Source organism: Debaryomyces fabryi (assembly GCF_001447935.2).
Source record: "Debaryomyces fabryi strain CBS 789 chromosome Unknown contig00005, whole genome shotgun sequence".
In the NCBI taxonomy this organism is placed as follows: Eukaryota; Fungi; Ascomycota; class Pichiomycetes; order Serinales; family Debaryomycetaceae; genus Debaryomyces; species Debaryomyces fabryi.
Window position 1 is genome coordinate 111,958 of NW_015385431.1, and position 17,561 is coordinate 129,518.

A 17,561-nucleotide genomic window follows, 5' to 3' on the forward strand; every position below is an offset into this window, starting at 1 on the left:
TGATATATAAGGAGAATAAATTCTCTGGAGAAAATTAAACTTTACACATTTTTTCATCTATTCACAGGTATATCTAATACATTAATTAATTACAATGGCTCCTGTTTACACTAACTCCAACGGATGTCCTATCCCTGAACCATTTGCTACTCAAAGAATTGGCCAACATGGTCCATTATTATTGCAAGATTTCAATCTTATTGATTCATTAGCACACTTCGATAGGGAAAGAATCCCAGAAAGAGTTGTCCACGCCAAGGGATCTGGTGCTTACGGTTACTTTGAAGTTACCGACGACATTACCGATGTGTGTAGTGCAGCATTTTTGGACACTATTGGTAAGAAGACCAAGGTTTTGACCAGATTCTCCACCGTTGGTGGTGAATCTGGTTCTGCTGATAGTGCCAGAGATCCAAGAGGATTTGCCACTAAATTGTATACCGAAGAAGGTAACTTAGATTTGGTATACAACAACACTCCAGTTTTCTTTATTAGAGATCCATCTAAGTTCCCACACTTCATCCACACCCAAAAGAGAAATCCAGAAACTCACTTAAAAGATCCAAACATGTTCTGGGATTACTTAACTTCTAACCAAGAATCCATCCACCAAGTTATGACTCTTTTCTCTGATCGTGGTACACCAGCTAGTTACAGAGAAATGAACGGTTACTCTGGTCACACTTACAAGTGGTCCAATAAGAAGGGTGAATGGTACTACGTCCAAGTCCACTTCATCTCCGATCAAGGTGTCAGAACCTTGACCAACGAAGAAGCTGGTGAATTGGCTGGTTCCAATCCAGATTTTGCTCAAGAAGACTTGTTTAAGGAAATTGCTAAGGGTAACGGTCCATCCTGGACTTGTTACATCCAAACCATGACTCAAGAACAAGCTAAGAAAGCTCCATTCTCTGTCTTTGACTTAACTAAGGTCTGGCCACACAAAGATTACCCAATGAGAAGATTCGGTAAATTAGTCTTAAACGAAAACCCAAAGAACTACTTTGCTGAAATTGAGCAAGCTGCTTTTGCTCCTTCACACACCGTTCCATACATGGAAGCTTCTGCTGATCCTGTTTTGCAATCTAGATTATTCTCTTATGCTGACACCCACAGACACAGATTAGGTACTAACTACACTCAAATCCCAGTTAACTGCCCAATCACTGGCCGTGTTTTCAACCCACACATGAGAGATGGTGCTATGAGTGTGAACGGTAACTTAGGATCCCATCCAAACTACTTAGCTACTTCCAAGCCTGTTGAGTTCAAGTCTTTCAGCATACAAGAAGAACAAGAAGTTTGGCAAGGTGCTGCTTGTCCATTCCACTGGAAATGTACTGACAAGGACTACTCCCAAGCTACCGGTTTATACAATGTTTTAGCCAAGTATCCAAACCAACAAAAGAACTTAGCTCACAATGTTGCCGTCCATGTTGCTGGTGCTGACGCTCATATTCAAGACAAGGTCTTTGATATGTTCGCAAAGGTCCACCCAGAATTATCCGCTAACATTAAGAAAGAAGTTTTACAAATTTCCCCAAGAAAGTAAATAGGTTATATGAATTATTTGCTGATGTATTTATAATTTATTTCGAATCAATATTTATTTATTTATTTAATTTTTCAATGTAGAGTTAGAAGATAACCACAAAACGGTTATGACTAGCGCAAGAATGAACATGTACCTTAAATCAGCAAGCCAACGGTCAGTTACATGTTGAATTTAGTAGAAAGCATAATATGAAGTGTTTATAATTTTGTAGTATTACAAGATTTGCATGCACATGCAGATCCACACTTGCAAGATGTACCACAGCATGACGAACTTACCTTTGAACCAGAAGGCTTAGATTCGCCTGTATTTGAACTCAAATTCGTTTCCTTTCCACACATAATTGATTGTTTTATGGTGCTTTTTTAACTAGTGGGAATACTTTCGAACTCTCACAAGTATTTATATCGACCTTTTTCTCGATACCGATAAGGCGGAAAGTGTTTCCTAATTGGGAATGTCGAGACGATTTGAAAAGTTCAAGCTTTTTAAGCGCCTATGACTGCTAATTGAGTTACAGCTGGATCAACTCAATGGTATTTAAAAAGATGATGTGTAGTAAGTACAGTAATAACATAATTCATTATCTTAAATATCAATTGTCCAGTACAATGATGTAGCTAGAGATTTTGGGGATATTTTTCCTTTGAAAATTTTGATTAGCCAATTTTCATGTTTGGTGGTGAAATGCAATATTAATAAAACGAGTTTACTAATATACTAGAATACTATTTCTTATTCATTTTTACATAATACTTCAAATAGATGATGTATACCGTATTATAAAGAAAAATATTGTCTCTATGCGATGTATGAACTGTGAAATATACTATGAAGTTATGGATTCTGGATAATCCTGCTCCTCTCTTATAGTGACATATCCTGTAAAGATTTGTCTCATGGGGTACCATGAAAGTTAGTTTTATACGAATTTAGTTTCATTCAATATTAGTGAATTTAATTTTAGGTACAAAATTGTAATTTCTACGAAATGTGCAAATTTCATATGATTTTGCAATCATCACTGCTTAGAGTTTGCAATAGCAAATTATAATATTAGTACACAATATATTCCGGTTTTTTTCCAAGTATTGCGTGGAAAGCAAGAGAAGCAAAACTGAATAGAATGTTCGTTTCTTAACTTAGTGATTATTGTAATACATGGCTTTTAGCATGACAATATGGTTCTACACAGCGATTATAATTTAAACTAATGACCTTTTACACCTGCGGCGAGTGCAGCTCATCAACTCTATTCATCTATAACTCTAATTAATGCATAGCACTGAGTCGTCTTTGATTCAAAAGCAATTCAGCAACATTATTGACTAATTTTGAGTTTTGTATCTCATATGCACGATCTTCTATTTACAAGTTTATGTCGGACGAACTAATGAAAAGTAACGCGCTTCACACTCAATTTCAAATTCTTCAATGAATCTTGCTATCAAAGCATTTTAACTATTGTAGTTTGCTTTAAAAACTTGCTTTGAACGCGTTTTCACATCACTTGCAAGTATCTAGACTCTGCGAAACAGCTGGAATTCGGACCAAGGATCCAGACAATAAATTCACGACGAATTGCGTGTATTCACTGTCGGTACGCCCTCATATCTGTGGTCGTGTGATTCACTATACTTAGAGCAATCTGGATCTAAATTGCTACGATTTGGGGTATACTATTGGATGAGACTTGATTTTTGTGTAATTTTTCACTTGAAACATGACTATATACTACAATTAGCTTCACCCGATTCGCGGCGTAAACGAAGAATGTCAGATGTAGGAATCGGGATTCAAGTCTCCACATAGATGGAATCGAAGAGATTACATAACACACCACCTCTTTTTCCAGTCATATGCTTTTTGGAGTATTTGCAATATCGGAAAGTAGGTGGTGTCAAATTTGATAAAAAATTGTTAAGAAACTCATATCCTTTCAGTTCAGGTACCACAAGACTCGAAACGTAGGATAATAAAATCGAACAATCTTAAAAGGTCTTTAAATAGAAGCGACGTAAATAGAGGCTATTAACTTTGGAGTTACTTTCAAACATGGCGTAGAATTGTTGTAGGCTTTAAAATTCTAAACCCGAATGATAGTGAATCACGTGAATGGAACAATGCGTTTGGATCCCTGCAACGCTTTAGAACAATAGTGCATGGAATCATAGCCACCGACTCAAGGAAGCTATTATGACCTTTTGGGAAGTGTAGTTACTATGCAGAAAGTCAGGTACTAGGTACCCTGACGTAACATAATAGGGACATTAGGGGCATAATAAAGATATGTTCATGATTCATAAACACAAAGCTGGTTAAGTCGAATCAACAGCCGTTTAGCAAAAGAATAGGCTATACGTTGAAAAGTATATAAGAAAAGATAATTTCCCACTAATAGCCATATTAATTTTTCTTATTATTATTTTATATATCAATACAAGATATTATACAAATTAATTACTATAGACATAACACATAATATAACACATAATGGGTATTAACGCTTTACAATTCGCTGTCGATAATGTTCAATCTGCTGCTGGTAGTGCCGGTGATTCTATTGCCTCCGCTGTTGGTGGTTCTGGAAGCAGTGTCACTTCTGCTATTGCCGGTGCTGGTAGTGTCAGCTCTGCTATCGGTGGTGGTGTTGAATCTGCTTTAGGTAGTGCTACCTCCGGTGCTGCAGGTGCAGCTCAATCTGCTTTAGGTAGTGCCACCTCTGGTGCTGCCGGTGCTTTAGCCTCTGGTTCTTCTGCTGCTGGTGGTGCTTTAGCTTCCGGTTCTTCTGCTGCTGGTGGTGCTTTAGCTTCTGGTTCTTCTGCTGCAGGCGGTGCCTTAGCTTCCGGTTCTTCTGCTGCCGGTGGTGCTTTAGCCTCTGGTTCCTCCGGTTCTTCAGGATCTAGTGCTTCAGGATCTTCTGGTTCCGGTTCTGGCTCTAGTGCCTCTGGCTCTTCTGGTTCTGGATCTGGTTCTAGTGCTTCAGGATCTTCTGGTTCCGGTTCTGGCTCTAGTGCTTCTGGTTCTTCTGGATCTGGTTCCGGATCTGGTTCAAGCTCCAGCTCTGGATCTGGCTCTGGATCTGGTTCCGGCTCCTCGTCATCATCTGAATCTTCTGCCAACTCTCACGTTGATTTAGGTGTTTGGAAGAAGGCCGCTGCTGTCGCTGGTATCGTTGGTGTCAGTTTCATTTTCAATATCATGTAAGGTACTTTTAACTTCTGATAACGGATTTATTTAATGATTTTCTATGACTTTATAAAAAGTTAAACTGCTATTTTATATGTATTTTACGAACTAATAAATATTATAATTCTTCTAATTTCGCAACAATATCGTAATGGGAATATTTGCATCACGTGATAAAATATTCTAGAATATATGTAGATGAGATGTAGAGGGCCCATTAGGTAAATACGATTTAAGTATACATGATATACCAAATATGCCTTCTGACATTGCAGTAACCTCAAAACCAAAGAAAGGAAAACCAGCAAGGCTCCAAGTTGACCCGGAAACTATCCCTGACGATGATAAACCGCCACAAACTGGTAATGTATTCAACATATGGTTCTTGAAGTGGTCAGGAGGAGATAGTTCAAATAAAAACTTCACGAAGCTGAAATTTAGGGTAAATATTAAGAAGGATTCAGGCTATACAAGGGCACAGTCTAATGCACCATTGTGCCTTTTTTTTGCTCGAGGATGTTGTTATTTAGGCAAAAAATGTTCATATTACCACAGATTACCGAAAGATACAGATTATTTCATTCCTACTCAAGATTGTTTCGGGAGAGATAAAACCAGCGATTATAAGGATGATATGAATGGAGTAGGATCGTTCAATAAAGTGAATAGAACCTTATACATAGGAGGACTACATATGAATGATACAATGGAGAATACCTTAACCAAGCATTTTCAAGAATTTGGGTCGATTGAGAAAATTCGGGTACTTTATAATAAGGCTTGTGCATTTGTCACATTTCGTACTGAGAATGAAGCACAGTTCGCCAAAGAGGCCATGCAAAATCAATCTCTAGATGGGAATGAAATCCTCAATATAAGGTGGGCTAATGAAGATCCGAATCCTGAAGCACAAAGACAAGAGAAGAGGAGATTAGAAGAGACAACCATAAACACAGTAAAAAATTTATTAGAACTGGTTTCTCAAACGGAAAACAAGAGAAAAAAAGTTACAGTAGAAGAACCAGATGAAAGTGAGGAAACTGAGTTGCCTGAAGTAAAGGCATTACCATCGCTGGAGACGTCTTCAGGCTTATTCAATAGTTCCTCGCTAGATGCGCTAAAACAGATGCAATCTAAGAAACGAAAAGTAAATGAATCTCGACCTGAAAGAGACTTTAATACAATGTTAGGGTATTCTAGTAGCGATGACGAATAATTTATTTATATAATGTACAATATTTAATCTCGTAATATTTGTGATTGGGTAGAAGCATGTTTTAATAACCATTCCGGACATTTTTTGTTACCTTTATTTAAAAACTTTTTCAAATCTAGAAAGACCTCTGAGTCTCCATCATCAATGAATGTACAACTTGTACCTTTATTGCCAGCACGTCCAGTTCTTCCAATTCTATGAATATACTCATCAAACTTTTTAGTCATTTGGTAGTTCACTACTAATGAAACGTTGGGTATATCAATACCTCTTGCAGCAACATCGGTTGCAATTAATATTCTATCTTTTCCTTCACGAAAACTCTCAATTGCTCGTTCACGAGCTTCTTGAGACTTAGACCCATGAATCACGGTGTTCTCAGAAAAACCTTTCCTACCTAGTTCAAATGATAACTCTTCACAAGTCTTCTTGAAATTAGCAAATATGATTATAGAATAGTTTCTGTTTTGATCTTTGTGAAATCTCAATATACTAAATAATTTATCCATTTTCTTAGGGTCTAAAATTCCATCAGATGTATGCTGAGAGCCGAAATATTCGAATTGTTGATTAATATTATCGACAGCTTCACCCACATTTCCAATGAACAAATAACCAGGTTTGATTAAGTAGTTTTTAGTAATTTTCTCAATTGGAGGAGAAATTGTCGCTGTAAACATTAAGGTTATTCTTTTCTTAATATTAAAGATCCTTCCATCCATAGTAGTTTGAAGTTCTTCACTAGTAGGTAAGTAAGTTAGGATTGATTGTAATGATTTTTCGAACCCCATATCGATCATTTTATCAGCCTCATCCATGGTAAAAAAGTAGCATTTACTCAAGTTGATAATTCCACGCTCTAACGAATCAATTAATCTACCAGGAGTGGCAACTACTATATGAACACCATCACGAACGCTATGGACCGTTTCTTCATATTGATGACCTCCAATTATAGTGACAACATTCATGTTAAGTTTGTCTCCAAATAGTTTTGCTTCTTTTGTGATTTGTAGCGCCAATTCTCTCGTTGGAGCTAAAATTAAACCAAGGGGTTTATTGAAATTTGATTCTTGTTGATGCTCATATGATAAGTAATTGGAATCAACGGACAAGATATACGAAAATAAGGGTAACAAAAATGCTAACGTTTTACCAGAACCAGTTTCTGCTATACCTACTATATCTCTCGCATTTAATGCTAATGGTATAGATGCTCTTTGGATTGGAGTAGGACTATCATAATCCAAATCTTTAATTAAAATGTTTAATAATTTCGTAGGCAATTTTGATTCAGCCCAAGACCTTAATGGGTTGTCAATATCACCCCCTTTAGAGGTTATATTATAGTCTTCTTTAAAGATTCTCCAATCTCGGGTGGTCATTTCTTCTAATTGCTTTTCGGACCAATGCTTGTCGGTGAGGCCAAGTTCAGGTGGGTTGGCGCTAGTATCATATCTAACTAATGGTTGATAATTTAAAGATGTATCTTCCTCTTCATCCCAGTCGAAATTGAAGTTCTTACCTTTTTTCAGCTTCTTTCTTATATTCTTTGATTCAGAAGTAACCTCAATTGGATTACTGTATCTTCTCTTAGTTCCATTATTAATGACTGTTTGTTGACGCTTTTTATCTTGTATGTCTTGGTTTCTCTGTAGACTTAATTTTTGCCTTTCCTGTTTAGATAAAAATTTTGGCTTTGATAGTGCCTGGGTTGGCTGTATCTTACCAATTAACTCGTCTACAGATATTGGTCTTTTACTCATGCTTGTCTTTAAGAAATTAAGTCTTCTAGAGATGGAATACTATTGACTTCTTTTACAGATCCATCCACGTGATACTAAAAGATGCAAAATATGTCACAACATTCTCTATAATCTATATATTCTATATATTCTAACTATAGTATAACAGGTGGCTTATTAGACCTCTTTGTATAAATATAGCCCAAGACTAGAATAGCCGTGAGTACGCATAGTCCTGATGTTATTTGAAAAGTTGATTTATAACAGCCCGATCCTTTGTTACAAACATATTCTTCAGCTGTATCATCCCACTTAGTGCTATTTAAATCATAATAGTAACCAAATATACTTGTCATTAATGCTAAGCCAAAAGTAGTACTTGTATACATAGTACCCCAAAGGAAGCTATAATTACGCATATTAAATAGATCCGAAATTATCGCTGGATAACAAGTAAAGCTAAACCCGTAAGCGTATCCAATGATGCAAGAAGCCAACAGTAATATTTTATTAGCCAGACGTAAGTCAGAACAAAGCCGTGTCAAGTCAATAAAGTTTATGCAATGACCTGCAAACATCAAGGATAAACCTAGAATCAAAATCCAATGCCTTTGACAATGTGCCTTCCTCACTAGAAAGTCGGACTGAGGTCCCGATGTCAATCTTCCAATGAATGAACATATCGCAATCAAGGAAACATGTAATGCTTGGTGTGTTTGTAATGAAGGAGAGCCGGTCTTTTGTGATACTTCATTATCGTAGTAATAATGTATAGCCTTCAAAATAAACCCAATAGAATAAATATACATTTGACCAAAGCCCTGGATGAGCGAGAGTATAAGATAATGGTACCAAAATACGGGGTGAATTAGTGACCTCTTCAATGACATAGATTTCAAATCATTGGTGTCCTCCGAAGAGTCACGAATTCCTTCAGATTCTGATTGATTTGAAATTAGCAAACCAGTCATTTCATCGCACTCTACCTGAGTTTCTTGATGTTGTTTCTTATCTTCAAAATGCCCATCTACTCGAATGAATATAAATCCCAACAAGATTAGAAGGCCGCATGCAACATGCATAAAATATAAAAACGCCCCTATATCTCCTTTCAAAATTCTGGACGAGATAAACAGAAACAACAAACTTGAAATCGCAAACGATGCAATGGTTACACTTTGAGCAGAACTTTTGTAATTAGGGAAATTTAGCGTCACCGCCTTAATAGCACTGAAATACCCCGAAACAGACCCAATACCAACTAAAAACATAGAAAGGAGCAACAAAGTCATACTGCTATTTTGTCCGAGTCTGTAGGAATCATACAACCATTTATATCCAAGCGAAATGCTCACACAGCTCACAAGGATAGGCAACTGTGTACCATACGTATCGGTAATCAACCCTCCAAATAATCCCCCAAATGCAGTTCCAATGGTCGCACTAATATTCAAGCTTCCCGTCTGTGATGCATCTAACTGGCATCGTTTCGCCAAGTCTGTACTGTAAACCGAATAAACGAATATAGTTCCCGTCGATAAGGCCACTGGGATCGAAGCAAACAAAATTAACCAGTGGTTTGTAACCGGAAGAAATTCGTTCACTACTTTGATTCCTCGGTGAAAAATATACATGCTGATTTTCTAATCCGTATCGCTATACTCACCTATGAAAACAACCTTCAAACGGTAGGATAAAGGTGGTTTACTATCAAGCTGATAGCCATATATCATGTGACAGCAGCCACTTCCAAAAATTGAAGTCGACACAAAACCGAATAGTCGTGTTCGTACCGACACGACTCTCGACGATTTCTCGTCGACGATTTTTCACTTAGGTCCACTTAATAGTTTGAAGTACTTTACATTCAAAGCCAGAAGTAAAAGAATTAAATATGCCAGTTGATCCAGAAAAGTTAGCTAAGTTACAAAAGGCCTCCGCTGCCAAGAAGGTTGGTGGTTCAAGAGTCAAGGCTAAGAAGAATGTCAAGACTGAACAAGACGACACTAAATTGATTGAAGCTTTAGGAAAGTTGAAGGCACAAAAGATTGAAGGTATTGAAGAAGCTAACTTCTTCAGAGAAGATGGTAAGGTTTTACACTTCAACAGAGTTGGTGTTCAAGGTGCTGCTCAACACAACACTTTTGCTTTAACTGGTTACCCACAAGAAAAGGATGTTACTCAATTGATTCCACAAATCTTACCTCAATTGGGTGCTGAAAACTTGGAAATCTTGAGAAAGTTGGCTGAGCAAATTCAAGCCGGTAAGAACCCAGAATTGAACGCTGGTGCCGGTGCCGAAGGTGCTGAAGAAGAAATCCCTGACTTAATTGAAGGTCAAAAATTCGACGACGTCGAATAAGTCAATTACACTGTTAGAGGATATGAATGATCGGTAATATTTATCATACGATGCCGTGCAATTCCGCCGTTAAGATTTTGGCTCGATAGATGCTGGTATTCGTTGAATACTTATTTTTCCTCGTATTTAAGGCATGAGTAATTTTATTTACTTTATATACGGATAATGATATCGCTAAATATTGAATATCTACTGTACGTAATCTGATATTAAGTATCATTACTTTCGTATTACTCTCTATGTACCCAGCCATCGTGCCCTAGATATCGGACGATCTGGAATGTCTAACCACGACTCCTGCACGATTACACTAGTTTATTCAAGCCTTGTACGTCAACATGTACGTTGTCATGTGTGGAATAGTATACGAGCAATAATGTTAAACAAGGGCATCGTTGGAGTAGAGGAGGCTTCAATAAAACAATGTTAGCAAATTGACAGCTGCATGGCTATAAATAAAAGGGGGACACTCCTGTTTAGGCGACAGCAACTTTATGGGAAAATCTGTGAGAAGTATAAATACTCCTGTTACCTTCCCAAGAAAATATTACCACATATAATTATTGAATATTAACTCAATTGATATGACATTATCGAAACACATTGACGCAGAAAGTTTGGAATCCAAATTATTACAACAGACGAAGAAAACTGTATTGGATAACCACGAGGAGTACATATTTAAATATAGTGCAAATGCTAAAGTACCAAAATACGAAATTCCTGAAAAGAGTTCTAGTAGTGAGTTAGTGTATAAATACATAACTGAGGAATTGTCGTTAGACGGGATCCCAACATTGAATTTAGCTTCATTTGTGAACACGAATATTGATGACGTCCCATTGAGATTAGCCTCTGAGAATATCACCAAAAACTTAGCCGATAATGATGAATATCCATCATTGATCGATATTCAAGCTAGATGTATTACTATTTTGAGTAATTTGTGGAATGCTCCTAGCACCATTGACAAGAAAACGGGAAAGAAGGTTGTCAATTCCATTGGAAGTGCTACTACTGGATCATCTGAAGCTATTATGATGGCTGGATTGGCAATGAAGAAATCGTGGCAAGCAAGGCAAAAGGCAAATGGTAAGTCTACTGCGGAGCCAAATATTCTTATGGCTTCATGTGCACAAGTTGCGTTAGAAAAGTTTGCTCGCTATTTTGATGTCGAAAACAGAATAATCCATATCAATGAAAAGTCGGGTCACTTAATAGATACTACAAAAATCAAGGAAAACATTGATGAGAATACAATTGGTATTTTTGTTATTTTAGGTTCAACATTCACAGGTGCATTTGAGCCTGTTGAAGAAATTTCTAAGCTTTTAGATGAGGTTGAAAAAGAAAAAGGACTTGATGTCAAGATTCACGTCGATGGTGCAAGTGGTGGTTTTGTCGCTCCATTTGTTTACCCACATTTGAAGTGGGATTTTTCTATCGATAGAGTCATATCTATTAACACCTCAGGACATAAGTTTGGTTTAACTTCTGCTGGTTTAGGATGGATTATTTGGAAAGATTCTAAGTATTTGCCTGATGATGTCAGATTTAAATTAGATTACTTAGGGGGAGTTGAAGAGACTTTTACATTCAACTTTTCAAGACCGGGATTCCCTGTTTTATTCCAATACTATAATTTCTTGACTTTAGGAAGAGAAGGTTACACCAAAATATTCAACTCGTGTCTTCAAAATGCAAGATTATTATCCAATTTCTTGGAAGAATCGGGTTACTTTGAATGTCTTTCAGTTATTCATAAAAAGATTGATAAGGAAAAACAAGCCAAAATCTACACAAGGGAACATATTGCAGGCCATCATCATTCAGAAAAAGCAGTAGTAAACGAAGAGTATGAACCAGGCTTGCCTGTAGTTGCTTTTAGATTCTCGAAGAATATTCGTGAGAAGTATCCAGATATTCCCCAATCAATTTTCTCTTTATTATTGAGAAATAAAGGATATATTATTCCAAATTATAAGTTAAGTCCAGATGAACAAGACATTGAGATCTTGAGAGTCGTCGTTCGTAATACTTTGGGATTAAACTTACTAGATAAGTTGATGACCGAAATTATTTCGACCATCGAATTGTTGATTAAAGCTACTGATACAATTACTGATGTCTCTACTAAAGAGAAATCTTCTGAAAGAAACGAGATGATTTACAGCATGTTGTTGTCAATTGCTTCTAATGGAGGTGAAGATATCAAACAAGTTAAACAAAAATTCTTGAAAGATAACAATGAGCAACACCGTAAGCATACTAAGTCTTACCGTGGTACATGCTAAAGTTTCTTACTTCATTAGATTATAACAAGTAAGTAGGGTTTATAGTATATGGTATGATGAAATATAGGTTTTTTTTTCTCTCTCAACATGCAAGAACCAATTTTTCGCAGTCATTGAAAACCTGCGATAATGGTAGCAATCATATCTAAGAAAAAATATATAAATGAAATATTCTCTGCAGATTTTTTTTTATGTTTAAATTACTGTAAGACATTATTATAATTTATCATAAGGATGGCAGTAAATCAACAAGAGCAATTAATCACGCATAAGGTGACCACGATTGTTTCATTGGTGTTATCAATCTACGGCAATTTGCGTTATTTAGTTGGTAGATCTCCTTTCGATTCTGACAGTCCATTCAATGTTAGCAACACCCCTTTTTCATCCAATATATTGGTGACCTTAATATACTGGGGTATATTATACTTCTTGCAAATTGTGTTTGTTAGTCAGATTTTTATTCCAGCCCAAGAGCTGGCTAGGGCAAGAGTTGAGCTTTCTCAAGTAGTTGGATGGCACTTCACTATTTTCAACTTTGCTCAGTTTATCTGGTCAATGTTGTTTGCTAGAAGACATTTCATTTTAAGTGAAATCGTGTTGTTCATTAATTTCTTCAATATTTTGGCACTCTACTACAGTCACAAAACCTACAGCATCAAGCCTTTGAGCAACTGGATTTTAATTCATTTGCCTACTAGTGCTTTGCCATTGTCATGGTTGTTCTATGCTATTTTCTGGAATGGTGCTGTTATGTTCCACATTCACAAGTTTGTTGGCAGAGTTGTTTGCAATGTTTTGATCTGGGATTTCTTGATTGTGCCATCAATGTTTGTTCTTTTCTACAATGATTATGGTGTTGGTTTGAGTTCATCTGTTTTGATGTTCGGCTTAGGTTTAGGCCAATTGTTTACAAAGGTGTTTGCTTTACAATGGATTTTTGCATTTATTATTGCATCTATTTTATTGGTACTCAGTTTGGTCGCAGCAGTTGCTGGATCATATTATGTCAAGCAAGAAAGTACCAGAGTCACTGATTCTGAAGCTGCACCATTATTATCTAATTAAGCTTTCCCTTCTGACTTGTTCGAGCCAAATATTATTTCTGGTCTTTTCAGGAAGTCATGGACTTCACTACACTATATATTCTATATATTTCTTATGACTTTAGCTTAATTGTCCTCTTTGAGTAATTTCATGCTAACGACTACCTTATTAAATGTAAAAGACCTCTCTATTACTCAATTTCGAGTTTAATGAAACTATTATACCACCATTTTGGAATGTAAATAGCCTTACATTTAAGAACATCAACTCTTAGGCTTTTTCACGTTCTTTTGTATGGGATTTGCCATCTTTTTAATCATTTTTTGCCTCATCAATTCCATTGGTTCATTCATAATTACTGAATTGTAGTATAATATATTATCATGTTGCGCCAACGATGAATATATGTCTCGATTTACATTTGTCATAAATTCTTCTCTTGTGATATCAGCATTTCCAAGACCGATATATTTAGATTTCAATTGATTATATTGATTAATATCTTTCACCTTATCTGCCATGATGGTTTCCTTGTTATCTAATACTTTCTTGGGTTTTTAGTATATAGAGTGTTAATTGTGTATAATTATGTCCTCATCTCAACGAGTGCACAACCAACTTAAAGTATGGCTAGATAAAATGTACTTATTACCTAATATAGAAGTCTACCATTTGACTCCACTTTTCATGAGAGATGCTACACCACTCGGCTAAATGCCTTAAACGTTGGTATCACTTTGGAAGAATGCCGTATATTAGCCCTTAAGAGCGACAACATCACTCATCTGGTAAAAGACAATAAGTAGTTAAGTAGATATGGGGATATTGTTGGGGAACAATTGTTGTAGATGTATTCCAAAGGTAAATTTAAATGGTCGTGCACGACACTGATATGAGCGATCTATTATCAATAATTTAAGCATATTGGAGATTACATTTATCTTTTAGTTTAGATAATAGTTAAGAAGAGTTAGAAATATTGCTCAGGAAGTTATTAAAATATATTTCAAGAACATTTCAGTAGAATAAAAACCAGGATTCTTTATTATTGCTAAAGCGGTGTAATTTAATTATCTATTATGGGACCCGTATCTCATACACCCACATCATCGAAGATTTCAAATATATATAACCGCAGAACCAGTTTCGGCGGCGTCAACGATGCCAATAAGACTATGAACCATGTGAAACCTCAGAAAACCAAAATTTTATACAAGGCAAAAAACGAGAAACCAATAAATATTCCAGAGCTTATTCAAGATAACGATGATTCATCATTGGAAATATTCAAAATGTACCAGCACAAGTATTACTTGCCCCATAATAAACGGATATCAAACATTGCATGGAGAATTCAGAATAAGAAGATTCTTGCATTAGATAGACAGAAACAGAGGGAAGAGCGTTATAACCAAGACAAACAAAACCATAATTCCTCCAATGACAAATTAGATGAATTTGATTACATTAGCCAGATAAGAAAAATGAGTCAAGGACAGGAAAGAGAAGAATCCATGACCTCTTCATTTGACAATACTAAGCATTCTCCGTATACAAATTCTTTAACGTCCGATTCGTCGCTTTTCAGTGGGAACAGGTCAGTTAGTGCATCCACAGCCAACCCATCAACAGGAGAAAAATCGAATGAAAATTTGCTTACTTCATATATCAGTTCATTAGAGTCTACATTCAAAGATGACTATAAGTTACCGGAAAAGTTATCCAAGACAAGTCCCTCGACCAGGAATACAAAGTTCTTACAATGTACAAATTGCAATACAAAAACGACACCACTTTGGAGAAAATCTAATAATGGAGACTTATTGTGTAATGCTTGTGGATTATTCTATAAATTACATGGAGTGTTACGGCCTTTAAGTCAATCTAATCATAAACCTTCAGTACTGAATGATACAATTACTCCGATCAATGAGTCACAAATGTCAAATATTAGGAACAACACAAATTATGACATAAGTCCAAACATAATATCTCATCATCATCATTATATTGATACCTCAAATGACGAGTCCCGAGGGCAAGTAGACCAAGATCACAATGATGATATGAATATTGATCAGTTTCTAGAAATGGATCCTTCTGGTAAAAATGTATCTACACTGAATAATACCCATCAGGTTTTAGGTACGGATTTCACCCTGAATAAAAACTCGACGAATAACAATATTGATGAAATTGACATGTTATTAAACATGAATTTATTTCAATCTGAATCCTTTGTTATTGGAAATGGGAAAAATAATATGAAACCAAGTAAGGAAAATCATAATAACAACAGCAACAGTAACAGGAATGATAATATTATTACAAAGGGAGGTAATAGACTTGACAACCAAGGTATGGTATATGACATTCAAAATATGGGTGAAGTTGGAATTGGCGACGAAATATTAGCTGACGAACCAGCGGAGGAAGGTTCTAACTGGAATTGGTTAGACTTCCTTGCAAATGGAGATAATGAAATTAATTCATCTTAAGGTTTAAGGCATTACGAAGCATATATTTTTACAGACTTACTTTAGAGAAACTAAATATTTAGCATAGTGTTTAATATAGTTATTTTACTAATTGTATATAATAACCTGCTTTCCATTCTTAGACTCAGCAATTCCTTCTAAGAACAACTTGACATATTCGTCACTGGAAGACTTAATATTATATTCCTTACCGTTAAAGGGTACAGGTTTTAAATCGCCTGATTTATATAAATCAAGAACTTTCTTCACTGTTTCAACCTTTGATTGAGGATTACGTTTGGTATTAGCTGTTAACCAATAAGCTTTAGAAGTTACATTTTTGAAAAGCGATTCACTACTAGAATACATCAATGGCTGACCCAGCATTCCACCGTAGGTCACAAGATGAGGAGATCGATAATCCGTTAAATGATTACCAGTTAAGTGTGAGACTAATGTAGCACCACTCTTACCGCAAACACAATTTAACGCCAAAATGACCTTGCCTCCACTTACCCAACCTGGAACAATATTTGAAATATACTCTTCCGATTCTGCTTCCTTATCTGTGATAACCTTTGTACCGCCCAAATCAAGCAACTCCTTTACAATTTCATCCTGATCTGGCTTTCCATCTCTGATAACCGAGATAGTCTTAATGTTTCGGGTCTTCGCAATTTGCACTACAAACTTACCAACTTGCGAGTTTCCCCCATTCTGAATAATCCAGTCATTACCATTTGGATCCCAGTCTTTTATGAATTGGTCAATTAACTGATATGCGGTACTTGGATTAATGGAAATGGTTGCAGCTTGCGCCAAATCAATAGATTTGTCATCATCAGACGACACCTTAATGAAGGGGTCTGGATTCTCTGTATTGTCTAAAGTGACAAGTGCATGTGTCCTCCATGTACCAAAACTAGGCAATTTTGGAATAACCCAATCTCCAGTCTTGTAGGTATCAACATCCTTACCAACCTCAATTACCTTATATAATCCTTCATTACCACCAATTGCAACGGGAACTGACGTTCCCAACTCCGAAGTGTAATTGGGCTTTGAGGCATAAGTACCCGAGAGCTGATTTAAATCAGAGGGGTTAATTGGAGTAGCCAATGCCTGAATCACCACTTGTCTAGGTCCTAAAGCCTGTGTGTCAATTGAGAAGGCTGTACCCAGTAATATCTTGGAAATGTCTCCTCCTTTCGTATATGTGATTGCACTTGCGTTGATCTGGACCATATTTAACCTCTTATATCTGTCTGTATGATATATGGCTTGAATTCTTACTAACTAGTTGCTTCCTTCCTAGTTATATACCAACTCTTCTGTATCTCACGTGACATTGATTTGTAATGCCCGGATGCAAGTTCCACTCTGAACTGTGGAAGATTTCTAGATGGTGCAAATGATATGTAACACACATTTAGAGCTCATAAAGCTATCATATAATTACTGTCGACTGAATAATGAACCCAGTTCAAATTCCTTCAGATTCTGATTACGACTTCGAGTACAGAATATATAACCATTGATGTAGGTGAATATTTTGTGGGTCGTTCGCAGTTTTCGATTGAATTCATTAAGGGTCTACCAAAGCTATCAAACCACTTATAGTACTACTGCGGTCGGGAAACTCACACAGTTTAATAATTTCTATCCACTGTTATTTG

General features: G+C 36.2%; 11 protein-coding genes across 11 annotated transcripts; 7 read left to right on the plus strand and 4 right to left on the minus strand.

Annotated features, from left to right (window-relative positions):
• Positions 1-94: 94 nt before the first annotated feature.
• CAT1 (catalase A) lies at positions 95-1,552 on the plus strand (the record flags this gene model as incomplete). Its single annotated transcript, XM_015609280.1, has 1 exon — positions 95-1,552. The coding sequence occupies one exon, from the start codon at positions 95-97 to the stop codon at positions 1,550-1,552; it is 1,458 nt and encodes a 485-aa protein (XP_015469917.1).
• A 2,496-nt stretch (positions 1,553-4,048) lies between these two features.
• On the plus strand, positions 4,049-4,762 carry AC631_00451 (uncharacterized protein; the record flags this gene model as incomplete). Its single annotated transcript, XM_015609281.1, has 1 exon — positions 4,049-4,762. The coding sequence occupies one exon, from the start codon at positions 4,049-4,051 to the stop codon at positions 4,760-4,762; it is 714 nt and encodes a 237-aa protein (XP_015469918.1).
• A 238-nt stretch (positions 4,763-5,000) lies between these two features.
• On the plus strand, positions 5,001-5,960 carry AC631_00452 (uncharacterized protein; the record flags this gene model as incomplete). The annotated part of the gene is made up of 1 exon (XM_015609282.1): positions 5,001-5,960. The coding sequence occupies one exon, from the start codon at positions 5,001-5,003 to the stop codon at positions 5,958-5,960; it is 960 nt and encodes a 319-aa protein (XP_015469919.1).
• A 23-nt stretch (positions 5,961-5,983) lies between these two features.
• Positions 5,984-7,726, minus strand: AC631_00453 (mRNA splicing protein; the record flags this gene model as incomplete). The annotated part of the gene is made up of 1 exon (XM_015609283.1): positions 5,984-7,726. The coding sequence occupies one exon, from the start codon at positions 7,724-7,726 to the stop codon at positions 5,984-5,986; it is 1,743 nt and encodes a 580-aa protein (XP_015469920.1).
• A 134-nt stretch (positions 7,727-7,860) lies between these two features.
• AC631_00454 (uncharacterized protein) lies at positions 7,861-9,339 on the minus strand (the record flags this gene model as incomplete). Its single annotated transcript, XM_015609284.1, has 1 exon — positions 7,861-9,339. One exon carries the CDS (start codon positions 9,337-9,339, stop codon positions 7,861-7,863), a length of 1,479 nt encoding a protein of 492 aa, XP_015469921.1.
• Positions 9,340-9,599: 260 nt separating this feature from the next.
• On the plus strand, positions 9,600-10,067 carry EGD1 (Egd1p; the record flags this gene model as incomplete). Its single annotated transcript, XM_015609285.1, has 1 exon — positions 9,600-10,067. One exon carries the CDS (start codon positions 9,600-9,602, stop codon positions 10,065-10,067), a length of 468 nt encoding a protein of 155 aa, XP_015469922.1.
• A 584-nt stretch (positions 10,068-10,651) lies between these two features.
• GAD1 (glutamate decarboxylase) lies at positions 10,652-12,361 on the plus strand (the record flags this gene model as incomplete). The annotated part of the gene is made up of 1 exon (XM_015609286.1): positions 10,652-12,361. One exon carries the CDS (start codon positions 10,652-10,654, stop codon positions 12,359-12,361), a length of 1,710 nt encoding a protein of 569 aa, XP_015469923.1.
• Positions 12,362-12,595: 234 nt separating this feature from the next.
• On the plus strand, positions 12,596-13,429 carry AC631_00457 (uncharacterized protein; the record flags this gene model as incomplete). Its single annotated transcript, XM_015609287.1, has 1 exon — positions 12,596-13,429. The coding sequence occupies one exon, from the start codon at positions 12,596-12,598 to the stop codon at positions 13,427-13,429; it is 834 nt and encodes a 277-aa protein (XP_015469924.1).
• A 242-nt stretch (positions 13,430-13,671) lies between these two features.
• AC631_00458 (U2 snRNP complex subunit YSF3) lies at positions 13,672-13,929 on the minus strand (the record flags this gene model as incomplete). Its single annotated transcript, XM_015609288.1, has 1 exon — positions 13,672-13,929. The coding sequence occupies one exon, from the start codon at positions 13,927-13,929 to the stop codon at positions 13,672-13,674; it is 258 nt and encodes an 85-aa protein (XP_015469925.1).
• A 654-nt stretch (positions 13,930-14,583) lies between these two features.
• Positions 14,584-15,906, plus strand: AC631_00459 (uncharacterized protein; the record flags this gene model as incomplete). Its single annotated transcript, XM_015609289.1, has 1 exon — positions 14,584-15,906. One exon carries the CDS (start codon positions 14,584-14,586, stop codon positions 15,904-15,906), a length of 1,323 nt encoding a protein of 440 aa, XP_015469926.1.
• Positions 15,907-15,993: 87 nt separating this feature from the next.
• On the minus strand, positions 15,994-17,130 carry MRF1 (Mrf1p; the record flags this gene model as incomplete). Its single annotated transcript, XM_015609290.1, has 1 exon — positions 15,994-17,130. One exon carries the CDS (start codon positions 17,128-17,130, stop codon positions 15,994-15,996), a length of 1,137 nt encoding a protein of 378 aa, XP_015469927.1.
• Positions 17,131-17,561: the final 431 nt, after the last annotated feature.